Here is a 14,931-nt window from a genome sequence, read left to right as displayed (position 1 = left end):
CTACTCAAAAGGCAGCAAAATGGCTCACCCTCCATTTGAGAGATATTTTTATCTACTTCTCTTTTTGTTTTTCTTGTTTGATTTGAGTGACCGTGGAACATAATTACCAAAACCATATTTGATAGCTCTTATCTTTTAGGCAGGTAATCTAGGTAGCTTCTCTCTCATGCCTATCATTTTCTTCTAGCCATTTCTAAGAAGAAATAACTATTTCATGCAGTAAAATACCTACACTTTTCTTTCTTCATCACTGTCAACATTTGATAACTTTCTCTTGTGGAATCATGCCAGGATATGAAACTAAACCATAGCAGGATTTTATATTAAAATATTTTGTCCAGGGCTGAACACAGGTCAGTAATAATTAGCATTTTAGATATTTATATAACCCATTTTCCTGGTTTTGGCTTTTTGAGAAACGATCTCAGTATATAGATCAGACTGGTCTACGGTTCATTATGTAGACACTGTTGGACTTAAACTTCTGCCAATCCTCCAACCTCTGTCTCCTGAATCTTGAAATGCACACAAGTGTCACTGCATCCAGCCATTTCCAATCTGTATCTCTGTCCCTGTCTTTCTCTCCGTCTCTCCGTCTCTCTCTCTGATAGGATTTCAGTATGTAGCCCTGGGTAACCTAGACCTTGCCGTGAAGACCATAGATATCCACCTACCTCTGCCTCCCATGTTTTGGGATTATATGTGTATGCCATCACACCTGGATTGCAATGTAGATTTTTTTAAATTTTTAATTATTTTATTATTTGTGTGCATGGGTATTTTGCCTGCATGTATATGCACCATGTACATGCAGTGTTCTCTGAGGCCAGAAGTCATATTCCTTGGGACTAAACTTTATATAGTTGTGAGCTGATGTGTGGGTGCTAGTGATTGAACCCGGATTAATGCCCTTAATTGCTGAACTGTCTCTCTAGCTCCTCAATATGTATCTTTATAGTATATGTACTTTTGTGGTTTATGTTGTCTCTCCCTTTTCATCCCTGTTACATTTATTATGGGCACTTTTTGTTAATGTGTCTCAAAATAGGCAATACTGTAGCCAACATAGGCAATACAGTAAGCCAACTATAAGATCATAAGCCTTTGTGCCAATCTTGCTTCAACTGTACTCACATAATTCTATTTGTGAATACATTAGTAACTATGTGAGGAACTTTTTCAACATTTGTGGGAACTTCAAGCTAGTATTATCTTTATTCTCATTTATGGAATCCACACAGCAGGTCTTTTAGGACATGTCCTGGAAGAGTTAGTTACCTTTTTCACTCTTTTGTAGTTGGCCATGGAATGTATATTTAGTGCTTTATAGAAGCCAACTATTTTCTCATGTCAGTCACAGTTGAATGAATAGCTCTGGCAGTGGCCTTGAAGCGGAATGATGTAGAAAATGGGAACCGTGACCTGCAGGAGACAGGAAGGAACATCTTGGGGCTATACCTCATGGGATGCTATTATTCGACCTTTGTTCTTTTCTTGCTTCCTTCTTCTTACACTAGAAGGAAGGCACCAGTGCTTCCCATGGTGTTATAGAGAGCTTAAAATTCTGCTTTCAAAATATATGCAAAAAGAGGGGTTATTAAAAAAGAAAATGTGAATAGACAGTTTTTCTATAAACCTTGGAAGAGGTAAATTCCACCTAGTCAAAGATTGTAAAGCTCTGTATTTTCCAAAGATAGAAGATTTAAAAAACAAACTGACTTTTGCTTAACTAGGAATTGACTACAATTGGATGAATACAAAAGCCACATGAGTGATGCTGTGAATATTTGAGTTGCTGTCAATCTAGTTCAGTGTGATATATTAGAAATGTAAAATACACACTGGATTTTACATTTAAGACCAAAGAAAATAAAGTGTAGTAATAATATTTTTATTGATTATAATGTTTATATGTTATTTTAGATATGATATAGCAGCTAAATAAAAGAAGATGGAATATAGGAAATACAGTTATATTTTATAGTTCTACCTATTTTTAACATGGCTACTTTTTAAATAACATTTGTGGAGGCATGAAGAGAATGCCTGTCATGGCATTTGTGTGGAGGTCAGAGGGACAACTTGTGGGAGTCAGCTCTCTTTTTTCTAGTATGTGGGTCCCAGGAGTTAGCTCAGGTCCATCAAGTTTAGTGGCAAGTGCCTTTACTTGATGAGCCATCACTGCAGGCCTAAGCATCACTTGCAGGCCCAACTACTGGAGATTTTAAAATTACATGTATAGGTCACCTTTTATTTTTGAGTGCTGCTGAGACCTCAATTATTGAAATGTTTGGTTCTTCTGCTTGTTTTCTGTACCCTGCTGCTGACAGTTGCCCTTCATAACATATATATAAAACTGCAGTTTAGTTCAGACTTAATCTGTTTCTTTCATTCTATCTAGAGTTTAACAGGAGGAATCCATGGGGGTGTCCACTGTACAGACGTAACAAATGCAAGCAGGACAATGCTTTTTAACATTCATTCTTTGGAATGGGATAAAGAACTCTGCGAGTAAGTTATACAGTTGTCCTTAGGTATTCTTTTGTACATTTAGAACGTGAATTTTATTGTTTGTAAAAGGTCATTGTATACTAACATTTATTGTTGATATTTCAACTACAGTATGCAAATCTGTATTTGTATGAGGGTTTTTGTTTTGTTGTTTGGGGGGCATTGTTGTGGTATAATATGTCACTGTAGCCCAGGCTAATATTGAATTTGTGGTGATTCCCCGTCTCAGCTTCACAAAGTCTGGGATTATAGGTATGACTACCACACACAGATTCTATTGTATGTGTGTGTTTTAACTTTATATATTATATATGGGTGTATACACTCACATTCTAGAACATAAAGGCTAAAGTTTGGGTATGTAGGCCAGAGGGCACCTGTACAAGTCAGTTTCTTTCTGCCCTTTGGCTTCCATGTATCAAACTCTGGTCATGTAGTTCCATGGTAAGTGCCCTTACCTGTTGAGCAATCTCAGCTACCATGACTATTGCGCACAGAATAAACAGATCATATTAATTATTCTTTAAGGGTGAGTCTCTTTTAGAACAGTTCTTTGCATCCTGGGTATGTTTTAAAATTTACACTGATTTGGTTCATTAAGTTTGGACTGTTAAATACCCAAAAATACAGCTATGTTCTCTACACTCATGTGTTTGTCAGTACTGAATTCTGTGAGTAGATGCACCTATTTTCTAATTATATATATTTAAACTGTTTCTACATGTTTATTCAAAAACAGTGTTTTATACCCCAAACTATTCTTTTTCAGATTTTTTGGAATTCCAATGGAAATTCTTCCCAATGTTCGGAGTTCTTCTGAGATCTATGGACTAATGGTAAAGTAAATAGTAGGAGGAAGGGATTTTATTATAAACGAAAGACCTTTGACATTTACAATTCAGCAGTTAACTTTATTATATTTTATAGCTTGGGATTTGGGACTTTCTCTGTGAATGTCAGTAGTATGTAAAATAATAATTTAATGTTTTTTAATGGCTTTATAACTAAAAACTTCAGAGTCCTTACTACCAAGTGATGTTCTATTTATAAATCTTAATTGGCTTTCCTTTCAATAATATTGTTTTGTCACTTGAATATTAATGTTGTAAAGTACTATAGATAACCTAACTCAACAGAGGTGTGGGAATGTTTGAGATAGTTATCCATATAACTCTCTGATGTTATTTTAATTTTAATTAATTTTAATAGTGTTCTTTTTCCAAATTAATCCCTTTTAATGGCTAAATCATTGTTACATATTTTCTTCTTTGTCAGTTTGGAACAATTTAACAAAGAAACTGAAAGCAAAGAATCTGTTTCTAAATTAGGTTGCTAATTAAGGCGATTTCCTTAATGGGCATTTTCCTTAAACCCAGAGGGAGAAAAGTAAGTGTGCTTAGCATCTTTGAAAATTTGTAGTCACGTATCAGGAATAGAAATCTTTAGGAGGGTATGAACTAGTATTTGAGCTTACAAATTTGAAATGCATGATAAAACTTTTAAAAAATACGGTTAAGGAAACTTCAAAAGTAGCCATTTCATGAAAAATATTAGGAACTTCATTCATAGAGTTAATAAAATGAAAGGAATGCCAAATGTTCTAGTTAATGGTTGAGCAGGACTTTTTAAGTGCTCTGTGTGGATTAAGGCTTTTTAAGGCAATGCATAATTGTTTAAGGCAGGTGTAGTCACTGCTTATCTACAGTGCTTTCATAGTTTCAGAATGATCACAAACTCACTTGGGTCAAAGCAAAAGAAGCTATTTTTGAAATAGCTTCAGAGAATGATGAAAGAAAACATTAAATTGGCCTACTTTTCTCTTGCATTTAAAATATTATGCTTGTGTCCCCCTCTCTCCCCCTTGCTGACTATAGAAAATCTCTCATAGCCTGGTGAGTAGGCTACCCACTGATTATGCTACTCATTCATTTTGAAAAGATACAGTGCATTTCCATTTCTTTTCAGACAAGCCTAAGTCCATTCACTAAACAGATGTATTTAGAAATTCCATGACCTTCCAAAATATTATAAGCTGTAGTCATATGTTAGGGTTTTTTTTTTAAAACAGGAAGCAGAATCTTGTTTATTCATTTATATTTTCTATAAGATTAAAATCAATGTTTCTAAAAATCCTGAGGGATCCAGAGATTTGCATGCTACTCATTGCAAAGTACAGTTGTTATGTACTTTGGCCTTTAAGATAGTAGGGACATTCGAAATGGTTTTTAAATATCCTGTGTATATGTCTTACATAATATCTTGCCCAGTGTTTCAGACTAGTTAGTTGGAAATGCACTGTTACTTTTTCTGCATGCTGCCTCAGAGGACCCTCCTGGAATCCTCCAGAAGCCTGTCCCAATAAAGAAAACAGAGCACTTTATATGCCTGAACATTTCTTAGATTATGTTAAAAGTTTGATAATTTTGGAAGTATAATAAATATATCAAAATAGAAGGCCTCTCAGTTTCCTAGTGATTCATAGTTAAACCCTTTTATCTACTCTAGCTTTTATTAACATCCAGGCTCATTTTCAAAGACTATATACAATAAATACAAATATTGGGTCTTAGGCAGAGAGTGTAGCTCACTAATAGACCACTTACTTACTTTTTCGTAGGCCCTGGATTTGATATTTAGCACTAAAATCCAGCCTTGAAAAATAGCTTGTTTTTAACTAGAAAGCATGAAAGAAAGAAATAGTAAGAATATACAGGGCATTTTCTATTTTGCTATTGCCCTCCATATATATGGCATTTTCTACTATCAAAAATTCATGAGGATAAGATTGTTGCTGTTTTCATGTTAATGGCTAAGGCAGTGCAGGTGCCAGGGCCATTTGCTAACAAATGGTAAGCAAAGGAGTCAATGTGAAGTTTTTCCACTTAAGTTTCTTTCTGGTACATCATCCTTCCTTTAGGGATCACATTCCTTAATTCCGCTAATGTCTTAATGTCAGCACAAAAATTGCTCTGTGGTAAAGTTCTCCCTACCATGGCCTCTGGGAACTAGACCCAGGGACCAGTAGGCAATAGCTGGAGCACTGGCATATATCCTTAGCCTTGTAATATGTTTTTTTTTTCGAAAATTGCTTTATAAAGTTTTGGCAACCAGCCACTTAAATCTCAGTTTGCTTCTTATTGACCATACTGGTTGAAATAAAACCCCCAATATTCATAAATGAATTACTTGTCTAAATTTATCATCCTTGGAACAAGCATCAGAAATCCAGGCACTCCTGTTTCTTAAACGCAGTTTGAGTCAAAAGAAGAGTTAGTTGATAAAATACAGCCTTCTGGAAACTATGTTCTATGCTAGATTATGATTTTAAAATGTGTTGGTTGTTCCATAGTAGCAGCAACCACATGAAAGCACTAACTTTAATCTGCGATCACATAGCCCAGTTGTCATCTTGTAGATAAAGAAATTGTGTAGCATGATTAGCTTATGGCCTAACACTAACTAAGCAGGAGAAGAACCCGTGTCTCCTGACTGCCAGGCTGCTGCTTTATGTTCCTTTCCCAATGCCCTATGTCTTCTTGTTACTCTATAAACACTTGTAGTGTCTGTCTCTGGCCTGCTCATGCAGCTGAAACCCTTGCCTTGCTTTGTCTTGTCTGTGCACCTCCTTTGGCACGTTGCTCTTTTTGTTCATTGCTATTAAAGTTGTGTTACTAGAGCCAAGTTTTTGTGACTGTTCCTAATCCCCTTTTAAAAAATTTTATCAGAAAGCTGGGGCCTTGGAAGGTGTGCCAATATCTGGGGTAAGTATCAGCACCAAATATCTTCCTGTCGTCTCCCCCAACCCCAACCCCTATCCTATATTGTTGTGGTTTATCTCCTCTTTAAGTCAGCGGCATAGTGAGTTAAAGGCCAGCCCGGGTTGAGATTGTATCTCCAGAAGGGGGTGGGGGTGCGGAGAAGAGGAACGAGGAGAAGGTGGGGAGACTGGGGGGGAGAGAGGAAGATAAATTCTAACTCTCCCTTCTTATGTCTTACCTTGATTAATAAATGTCTGAAATCATAATGGGAGGAAACGTAAAGGCACAGGTAGTTCACTCCTTGATAAATTAAAAGACACAAAAATAAACCTATGACTCCTCAAGAAAGGAAATTAGTAATGTTTCAGTATTTTTTTTTTATTGTCATTTATAATTTTAGTGTTTGGGGGACCAGTCTGCTGCTTTGGTGGGACAAATGTGCTTCCAGGATGGACAGGCCAAAAACACGTGAGTTCAAGAGACCTGGCTTAAGAAACACTGTTGTTTGTTTACTTCTCTCTCCTGGTGCTCTTAAAGCTCAACCACAAGGCAACACTTTAGTCACTTCAGTCTGGAGATGCACATTGTGTTTACAATTTGTTCCTATCTTTCTCCTCTTTTCCACTCTTTTTCTCTCTGCCTTCAGTCTTATACAGCCCAAGCCTGCCTAATATCCCTGATCTTCCGGACTCAAATACCAGATTTATAGTCATATGCCAGGACACCGGACACCTGGTTTTATGCTACACTGGGGATGGCACTCAGGACCTCATGCACATTTGACTAGCATTCTGCCAAATCAACCACATCCCTATGTCTGATTTTGTCTTTTATTTTTAATTTGATTTTGGTGTTTTTGAGATAACCTACAGAAATTCAAACTAGGGAGTTGAAGACTGGCCACAAATTTCCTGGAAATTCTCCTGTCCCAAGTTTTCAGGGGTTTGTTTCGTTGTTTACCCCAAGGCCAGATTCTTATCTTTTTTAAAAAGCTAGGTTGATGGGATTGATGGATGGGGGTTGGGAAGAAATGAGGAAAAGCAAGTGCTTACTCCATTCCATATATTGAATGGCAGAAACAATATGTTCCAAGAGCTGAAATAATAGTGACAATTAAAATACATGCTCAGAATGCACAATGGCTATTTTGTTATACGTAATGGTCCATATACTTGAGATATCACTCAATCCACATTAATCCTATTATTTGGGATTCCTATTATTCCTATGGTATAAGTCAGGTAAGTAAGATTTAGAGAGAATTATTAATCCATGTCATGTCATGAAGCTACTAAGCCAGAAGCATAATATTTGTATATTAGTTCATTGTGTTTCTTAGTTGTGGCTCTAGACAGCTGTCTGTCCTGTATAGAAAAATTTTCCATAAATTTATAATAAGATTGTATCTTCCCCACCTTTGTTTATATTTTTAAAATATTGTTTGCTTTTTAAAAAGCTTTTTAATATATTTATAGCTTTAAAAAAGATTTATTTATTTCATGTATGTGAGTATACTGTTGCTGTCTTCAGACATACCAGAAGAGGGCATTGGATCTCATTACAGATGGCTCTGAGACACCATGTGATTACTGGGAACTGAACTCAGGACCTCTGGAAGAGCAGTCAGTGCTCTTAACCTCTAAACCATCTCTCTAGTCCAGCTTTTTCTTTTATTCTTATATATTACATCCTAACTATGTTTTCCCCTTCCCCAGTCCCTCCCTCTTCCACCTCTCCTCTCTCCCATATGCTCCGCTAACACCCCACCATCCCTACCCTCATCCTGCTCCACCTCCCCTCAGAAAAGAGCAGGTCTCCCAGGGACATCAAACCAAACACTGCATAATAAGCTACAATAAGACCAGGTACATACCATCATATTGAGGCAGTACAAGGCAACTCAGTAGGAGGAAAAGGGTCCCATAGGTAGGCAAATGAGTCAGGGACAGTGTCTCTGTCTCTCTCTCCTCCCCATGTTAGTATTTTCACAAGAACACCAGGCTACACAGCTATAACATGTATGCAAAGGACCTAGGTCAGATCCCTGTAAGCTTCCTGATCTCTGTGAGTCCTGGCTAGTTGATTCTGTGGGCCAGAGGATTATATCCTTAATGGTTTTTTTTTTTTTCCATGAGAATTTCCTAATTCTGTTATCAAGGATTTTTGTTAGTTGCTTAGATTTGTTGCTTTATTTTGTTTTGCTTTTGAAAGTTTATTGTTTTTGTTGTTTTGATTTTTTGTTGTTGTTTGGAGATAGAGTTTTGCTGTGTAGACCCTTTGCCTGGAGCTTGCTCTTCATCTCAGCCTGTTGTGAAACTCACCATCCTCTGCCTCAGTCTCCCAGGTGTTAAGGTTTTAGGCATGTATCAGCACACCCTTCCAGGCAAGGTCTTGTGTAGCTCAGTCTGTCCTTAGACTTGCTATGACACTCCTGTCCTTTTCTCCCTAGTTCTGGGAAAATAATGCTGGGATTACAGGTACGCACCACCGTGATGACTTCATTATTTTTAAATTAGGTGATTAAGTTCTTTTTCTGCAAATAATGAAATATATAGCAGTCCTAAAATAAATGCTATACTAATTCAGCAGGACCAGCCATCCTCATGTGAGAGGGTGATCTTGTTCAAATGAAAGTATGTTTGGAAGAGGATATATGAAAATTCTTTGTAGGCTGTGCTGACCTCAGGTTATGAAGGAGCGCTTGAGTCAACATCAGTGGTGGAAACATTTTCTTTGAATCAGAGTTCCAGCAACCGAATCAGGAATCATAGAAAAGCAGGCTGTTTTTTTCCCCTTTCCTCCTCTGCCAGGAACTCTAATGCTAATAAATCAGATGCTATCTCTTTAAGTCCATTACCTAGCACAGTATATAATTGGGACCCAGTATAATAGCTTTTATTTCCCTCTCTCTTCTGTTCCTTTCTCTCTTTGCCATTGTCTGCCAAGTGAGTAAGTTATTAATTGACGTTAGGTAATAATTATTTGAGTACCTACGACATAAGAGACATTACCATAATGTCATGGGCTTTCGAAGTGAGGCCAGAAAAATCACAGGTAATCACCCTGGGCTTGATTTTAGCAGTATAAAAAAACCATGATGCTAGGAGTGATATGTTTTTGACAATGAACAGTGCTGTGGGGAGGGTACAGTAGACACTTAGTAAGAATATATATATAGAAAGACTTAGTATAGAGAATAAAGGAACGTCGTTTAGGGTAGGAAAATGGTTGAAAATACAGCAGGAGCCCAGTGGCTCTGGCTTGTATTTCAGGCACATGGGAGGCAGTCTGGGCTAAGTGGTGAGTTCCACAGCAGCCTGAGGTACTCAGCATTAAAAAAACCAGATCTGTGGGGGTAGGTGGTATTTAGAGGAACAAAGTAGTGGCAGGAACATGTCTTGGAGAAATTCACATCCTGACAGAGAGGAGGAAGAAACAGAAGGCAGTAGATTGGGAACTTAGTATAATCCTAGAAGACACACATTCAGGGACACATATCCTCCATCTAGGCCTCATCTTCCAAAGCATCTACAACCTCCCAAAATAGCTCCAGTAGCTGGGCTCCAAATGTTCAGATCGTGAGCCAATAAGGGATATTTTATTCACATCATAAACATTCTGTAAAGCTGTAAATTCCAGGCAAAGATTTTTGTTTGTTTGTTTTGTTTTCTTCTTTTCTACTTGATAAGTAATGGATAACTTCTGAATATGTATGAGTTGGTGCTTAGGTGTGACTAGAGTTGTCAGATGACAGTCTTGGGTCAACTCAAGGAAAAGCTAGAGGGCAGGAACCTGTGGTATAAGCCATTGTGCCCTAATACTACAGACTCCAAGGATGAGTTCAAAAAGGAAACTACAGGGATACACAGGGCACTGCAAAGAGACAATGGAAAATTAGTTGTGAGGTCTAGACCCAGGGACAGACAGAGGGTTAGGATTACTTGGTGTAAAGGAAAGGTCTAGTAAAACAGTTTGTGTTTGGACCATGTTGTGGTACTGCTAAGTTATGTATTATACATACAAGGAAATGAGAAGTGAGTTAAGGATAAGTGGTTTTATATAAATGTTTTTCCCACATGTATGTTTGTGCCACACATGTGCTTGGACCACATGGAAGTCAAAGGAGAGCATCCAATAAGCTGGAACTGGAGTTGTAGATGGTTGTAGATGCTAGGAATAGAAACCTCGTCCTCCAAGAAAGAGCAACAAGTATGCTTAACTGCTGGGCCACTCCTCCAGCCCCTGTTGTCAACACTCTAGAGGCAGAGGCAGGAAGATCTAGCATAGCAGCAATACTTGTCGAGCAGGAAATCCAAGCTTAGGCAGTGTCTTAGGGTTTTGTTGCTGTGAAGAGACACTGTAACCAGGAAAACTATTATGAAAAGAAAGCATTTTATTGGGGCTGGTTTACCGTTAAAGAGTTCCAAGGCCAGCCTAACATAACAAGTTCCAGGTTAGACAGGCCAATACAATCTAATAAAAAAAAAAAGCATAAAAATCTGCATTTAAAATGCATTTCAATAAACTGCAACTCTTCTTTGAAAAGCCCACATCCATATTCTTACATATGTTTTTTTTTTCTTGAGTGCCTTTCTTTGTATTTTTAATAAAATCCCAACTCAGCTTCACAAAAAAAAAGCATGGAGAGATAATAAGCTTCCATTTTAGTGATGGGGCAGTAAAAATGTACCATAACTCAAGTGCTTTAATTTGTAAATGCATTGCCTATACTTAGTGTATTTGACAAGTGTTTCTATAAACTTAAGTATTCAGTAGTCCCATAGCTCTTGGGTGTGTCACCTGTTCATTTAGCAAGCCAAAAATCCACTTAGAAGGAAATGGAACATTTTGAGATAAACCTTACTTATTATAATAATGTTGTATGAAGAAACTATTTATCAGGAAAAATGCATTGGGCTTATGTTTGTTACCCAAGAACAATGAAGCCAGTTAGATAATTGTAATAGATCCTTCCATCATCTTTTCTGCCAGCATGGAGATTAGGCACTGTTACAGTGTCACCAACACTGTTAAAACCATGGTTGCACAAGGCTTGGGAGCAAGACTTGTGGGGCAGGAATTCCAAGCTCAGGCAGTGTCTTAGTTAGGGTTTCTATTGCTGTGGAGAGACAGCAAGGCTGTGGCAACTGTTTATAAGAAAAACATTTAATTGGGGCTGACTTATAGTTTCAGAGGTTTAGACCATTATTGTCATGGTGGGAAGCATGATGGTACACAGGCAGACATGGTGCTGGAGAAGGAGCTGAGAATTGTATATCTGGATCTGTAGGCAACAGGGAGAGAATGAGCTACTGGGCCTGGTTTGAGCTTCTGAAACCTCAAAGCCCACCCCCAGTGACACATTTCCTCCAATAAGGCCACACCCCCTAATAGTGCCACTCCCTATGACCAAGCATTCAAACACGGGAATCTATTGGGGAGGGTGCATTTCTATTTAAACTCCCACAGGCAGAGTCAACTGTGGCTGTAGCAGCCTTGTTATCCCTGCTCACTTTAAAACTGTTTCTCCGTGACCCTTGCTAGTATTAGTTGGGGTTAGTAACTGATCTTCTATACTCAAGTCAAAACTATTCAAGTGCTAGGCTTGTGGCTGCGTCCTAAGCTTATACTGATATGACTGCCATGAAGTTCAGTTCTTTCCTATGAATTCTGAGTTTGATTTCCCCACCACTGTTGGAATACATGACCCTGTAGAGAGAACTAGAACTAGATCAGTAAGCCTGAAATAGCTTTTCCTTGTATGTTGCTTTTGTCTTAGCTTTCAAGCTCCCCTTTCTGCTATTCCATGCTCCGCCTTTCACCCTGCCAGATCCTAGTGGTATTGCTGTCTATAGCTATTCTTAGTGACAGAGCTAAGCTAGCCAACTCTATTCATGAATGGCTATTAGACATGATGCTTCACTCTGTGTAGAGTGGTAGTAACTTAACTGCAACTGCATGTATAATTGGTTGTAATCCAGTCATTTTACAAACACAGCCCTTGGCCAATGACTAAGTGCTAAATTCTATACCTGCATTTCCCCATTAATTGCTCTCACTCAACATTTTCTTCTAGACTTACTTTTTAAATCCTCTTAAAGAGCTCTTAAAGAACTTTCAGTACTTTTCATAAAATGACTTTAGTTTTACTAAGTAAAATGTCAGTTTTGATCATTTGTAGTACTAAGGTTTTGCTATTTGCTTTTGATAAATTTGTCAAGGTGTTCATTTTGCCTCCACCTATAGGTACGGAACAGGGTGCTTCTTGCTGTGTAACACAGGCCATAAGGTTGGTCTTTCTTTTGAATTCAGACTGAAAGTCTTTTTTATATAGTGTTTGAATATATAATTCATTATTAATGTGCTTTTGGGGACTTCATCTTTTACTTAATCTTTATTTTGCTTTAACTTGGTTCAACTGAAATGATGGAAAAGTCTTAAAATTTGGGTGATTCTAACAAGAGGCCTTCTATGTTTTTTAAAATTTCATATGTGTTCTTTTGATTGTGTTAATAGAAAGTGTAGATTTAGTACCATGTCAGATTCTTAGTGAAAATCCAATTTGAAACAAAGAATAATGTTTTAGCAGTCTGTGTTCTTATTACCAATGACTTAAACTTACTTTTAATCATTATTATTTTATTGATAGAATTATTATGAATAAACATAATCTATTTTAACCGGGTGTGGTGGCACATGCCTTTAATCCCAGCATTTGAGAGGCAAAGGTGGGCAGATATCTGTGAGTTCAAGGCCAGCCAATCTAGTGAGTACTAGGCTAACTAGTTTAACACAAAAAGTCTTTTTAATACCCTTTACATTTTTTCCATACTAAAATCTTTGGTTTTTCTTTCCTACAGTGTGTATTTTCTGAACATGGCCTTTTGACTACTGTGGCTTATAAACTTGGCAGAGACAAACCTGTGTATTATGCATTGGAAGTAAGTTCTTTTCAATCAGTTCAGATGTTATGACATATATCCAAACAAAGTATGCAAATGACCATGCATTCTAAGGGGAGAGGTATTATTTTGAGATAGGATCTTGTATCTCTGGCTGGTCAAGAACTCTGTATTGTTTTTCAAATTGGCATTAAACTTATGACAATCTTTCTCCCTCTGCAATTACATGAGCAACCCACACCTGGAAAAATTACCATGTTTTCTAACATCTTTTCTCACACATTTTAATATATAGGAATCAAAAATTCCAGTTTTTTTGGACTTTGAGTAAAAAGAACCTTGGATTAAACTAGAGGTCAAGGCTCTCCCATGAGACAAGATGGTAATTTCCTCCATTGTGGGTACCAGTTGATATTGTCACCTTGGGGATGTTATTTACCTGTCGGACAACCTAAACTTTTTATTCTTAATGTTTATTGATGAGATTGGCAGACTCTAGTGCTTCTTTCAGCTTAAAAGTGTTAGAGACTGAAATGTCCCAGTTTTCCATAGTGAATCATTGGGCACAGAAAAGCAGAGCAACTCTTCACTTGTGTCTCCATTAGTATTGTGTTACATATGGATGTGGGCAACAAAGGTGACTTGTCCCAGTTATCCTGAGAAACATCTGTTTCAGATACATTTACAAATTGTAGTAGTACCTTATCGGTCTAAAGCTGTAGGACATGATAGGTTTGTATGGAGCCATTAAAGGAGTTGGTATAGAGCTCACTTTGCCCAGCATCCTCAAGGCTCCAGCTGAATCCTAGAGTCAGGCTCCAGAATCACAAAAAGAAATAAACAAAGATGAAAATGTTGGTGTAGAATCACAGAAGCAATATTTCTTGTAAAAGCAGACACATGTCTTGGGATCATGTGTGTAGTATGCAGTCAATTCTGGATCTTTTTAAATGGGCTTTTAGAGATTGGATTCATGCCTCTAGGAGGTGTCTATCACTGAGCTACGTCCCCTAACCCTGTGTATCTAATGTTGGAAAGATTACCTGGTAACTTTTTACTGGGACTCATTTCTTAGAATGCCTGATGATAATTTGGTCAAGGGCTTTGACTGCTAGTCATCATTAAGACATTTTCTCTGCTGTTACACGTACAGCATGATGAGCATTTAGTCCAGGTTTTCCACCCTTCCCGTAAACACTGCAATGTCTCTTCCCAAACTGTGCCCCCTTCTTCATAGCACTGATGGTTGAGCCAGGGCCTTGAACCTGCTAGGCAAGTGCCTTATGACTAAACTATAAGCACAACAATCTCAACCCTTCTCTTTACACAAAGGCATCTGTATATTAAAATTATCTTAACACTTCTCAGAATTTAAAATCCCACGAACTCCTTTTCTCCTTTAGTCCCTAATTTGGAAACCACTCAGGAGAACATTGCTCATATAAAAAAATGGAATTTTGGGGGGGGGGGGGAGGGGGAAGTAGTTACCAGTAATTGTAGCAGCATCTGTAGTACTATTAACATGCTTTGTTTAACCTTGTGTGAGAAACAGAATTTTAGGTATTTTAGATCTGGAGAAAAGGCCCTCTAGGGCAGGGGTCACCTACCTTACTTCCAATGTCACCCAATGTGAAATATTTCTCTTGTCTCCTTTTCAATAATAGCCTCTCTCCAAACTTCTGTTTCAAGATAGAAACTCTGAGCATTTTTTTTAAAAATTTGAGACAGGGTCTTGTGTATCTCAAGCAGGCCTGAAATTT

At 37.7% G+C, this 14,931-nt stretch overlaps 1 protein-coding gene across 6 annotated transcripts in view; it reads left to right on the top strand.

The window, feature by feature from the left end:
- Gk (glycerol kinase) overlaps nucleotides 1–14,931 on the top strand; it is a 73,423-nt gene that overhangs the window by 35,026 nt on the left and 23,466 nt on the right. For 4 of the 6 annotated variants that reach the window (XM_076918511.1, XM_034485385.2, XM_076918513.1 and 1 more), the window contains 7 exons: nucleotides 2,402–2,511; nucleotides 3,281–3,347; nucleotides 4,386–4,403; nucleotides 6,237–6,272; nucleotides 6,670–6,737; nucleotides 12,516–12,558; nucleotides 13,130–13,210. In XM_076918511.1, coding sequence (XP_076774626.1) covers nucleotides 2,402–2,511; nucleotides 3,281–3,347; nucleotides 4,386–4,403; nucleotides 6,237–6,272; nucleotides 6,670–6,737; nucleotides 12,516–12,558; nucleotides 13,130–13,210 — 423 coding nt within the window. The remainder of the gene's footprint in view (nucleotides 1–2,401; nucleotides 2,512–3,280; nucleotides 3,348–4,385; nucleotides 4,404–6,236; nucleotides 6,273–6,669; nucleotides 6,738–12,515; nucleotides 12,559–13,129; nucleotides 13,211–14,931) is intronic. The other 2 variants (XM_076918512.1, XM_034485386.2) reach the window with 1 other exon arrangement.

Source organism: Arvicanthis niloticus, chromosome X (genome assembly GCF_011762505.2).
Source record: "Arvicanthis niloticus isolate mArvNil1 chromosome X, mArvNil1.pat.X, whole genome shotgun sequence".
NCBI classification, from domain to species: Eukaryota; Metazoa; Chordata; class Mammalia; order Rodentia; family Muridae; genus Arvicanthis; species Arvicanthis niloticus.
This window is presented reverse-complemented; position numbering and strand designations above follow the sequence as displayed.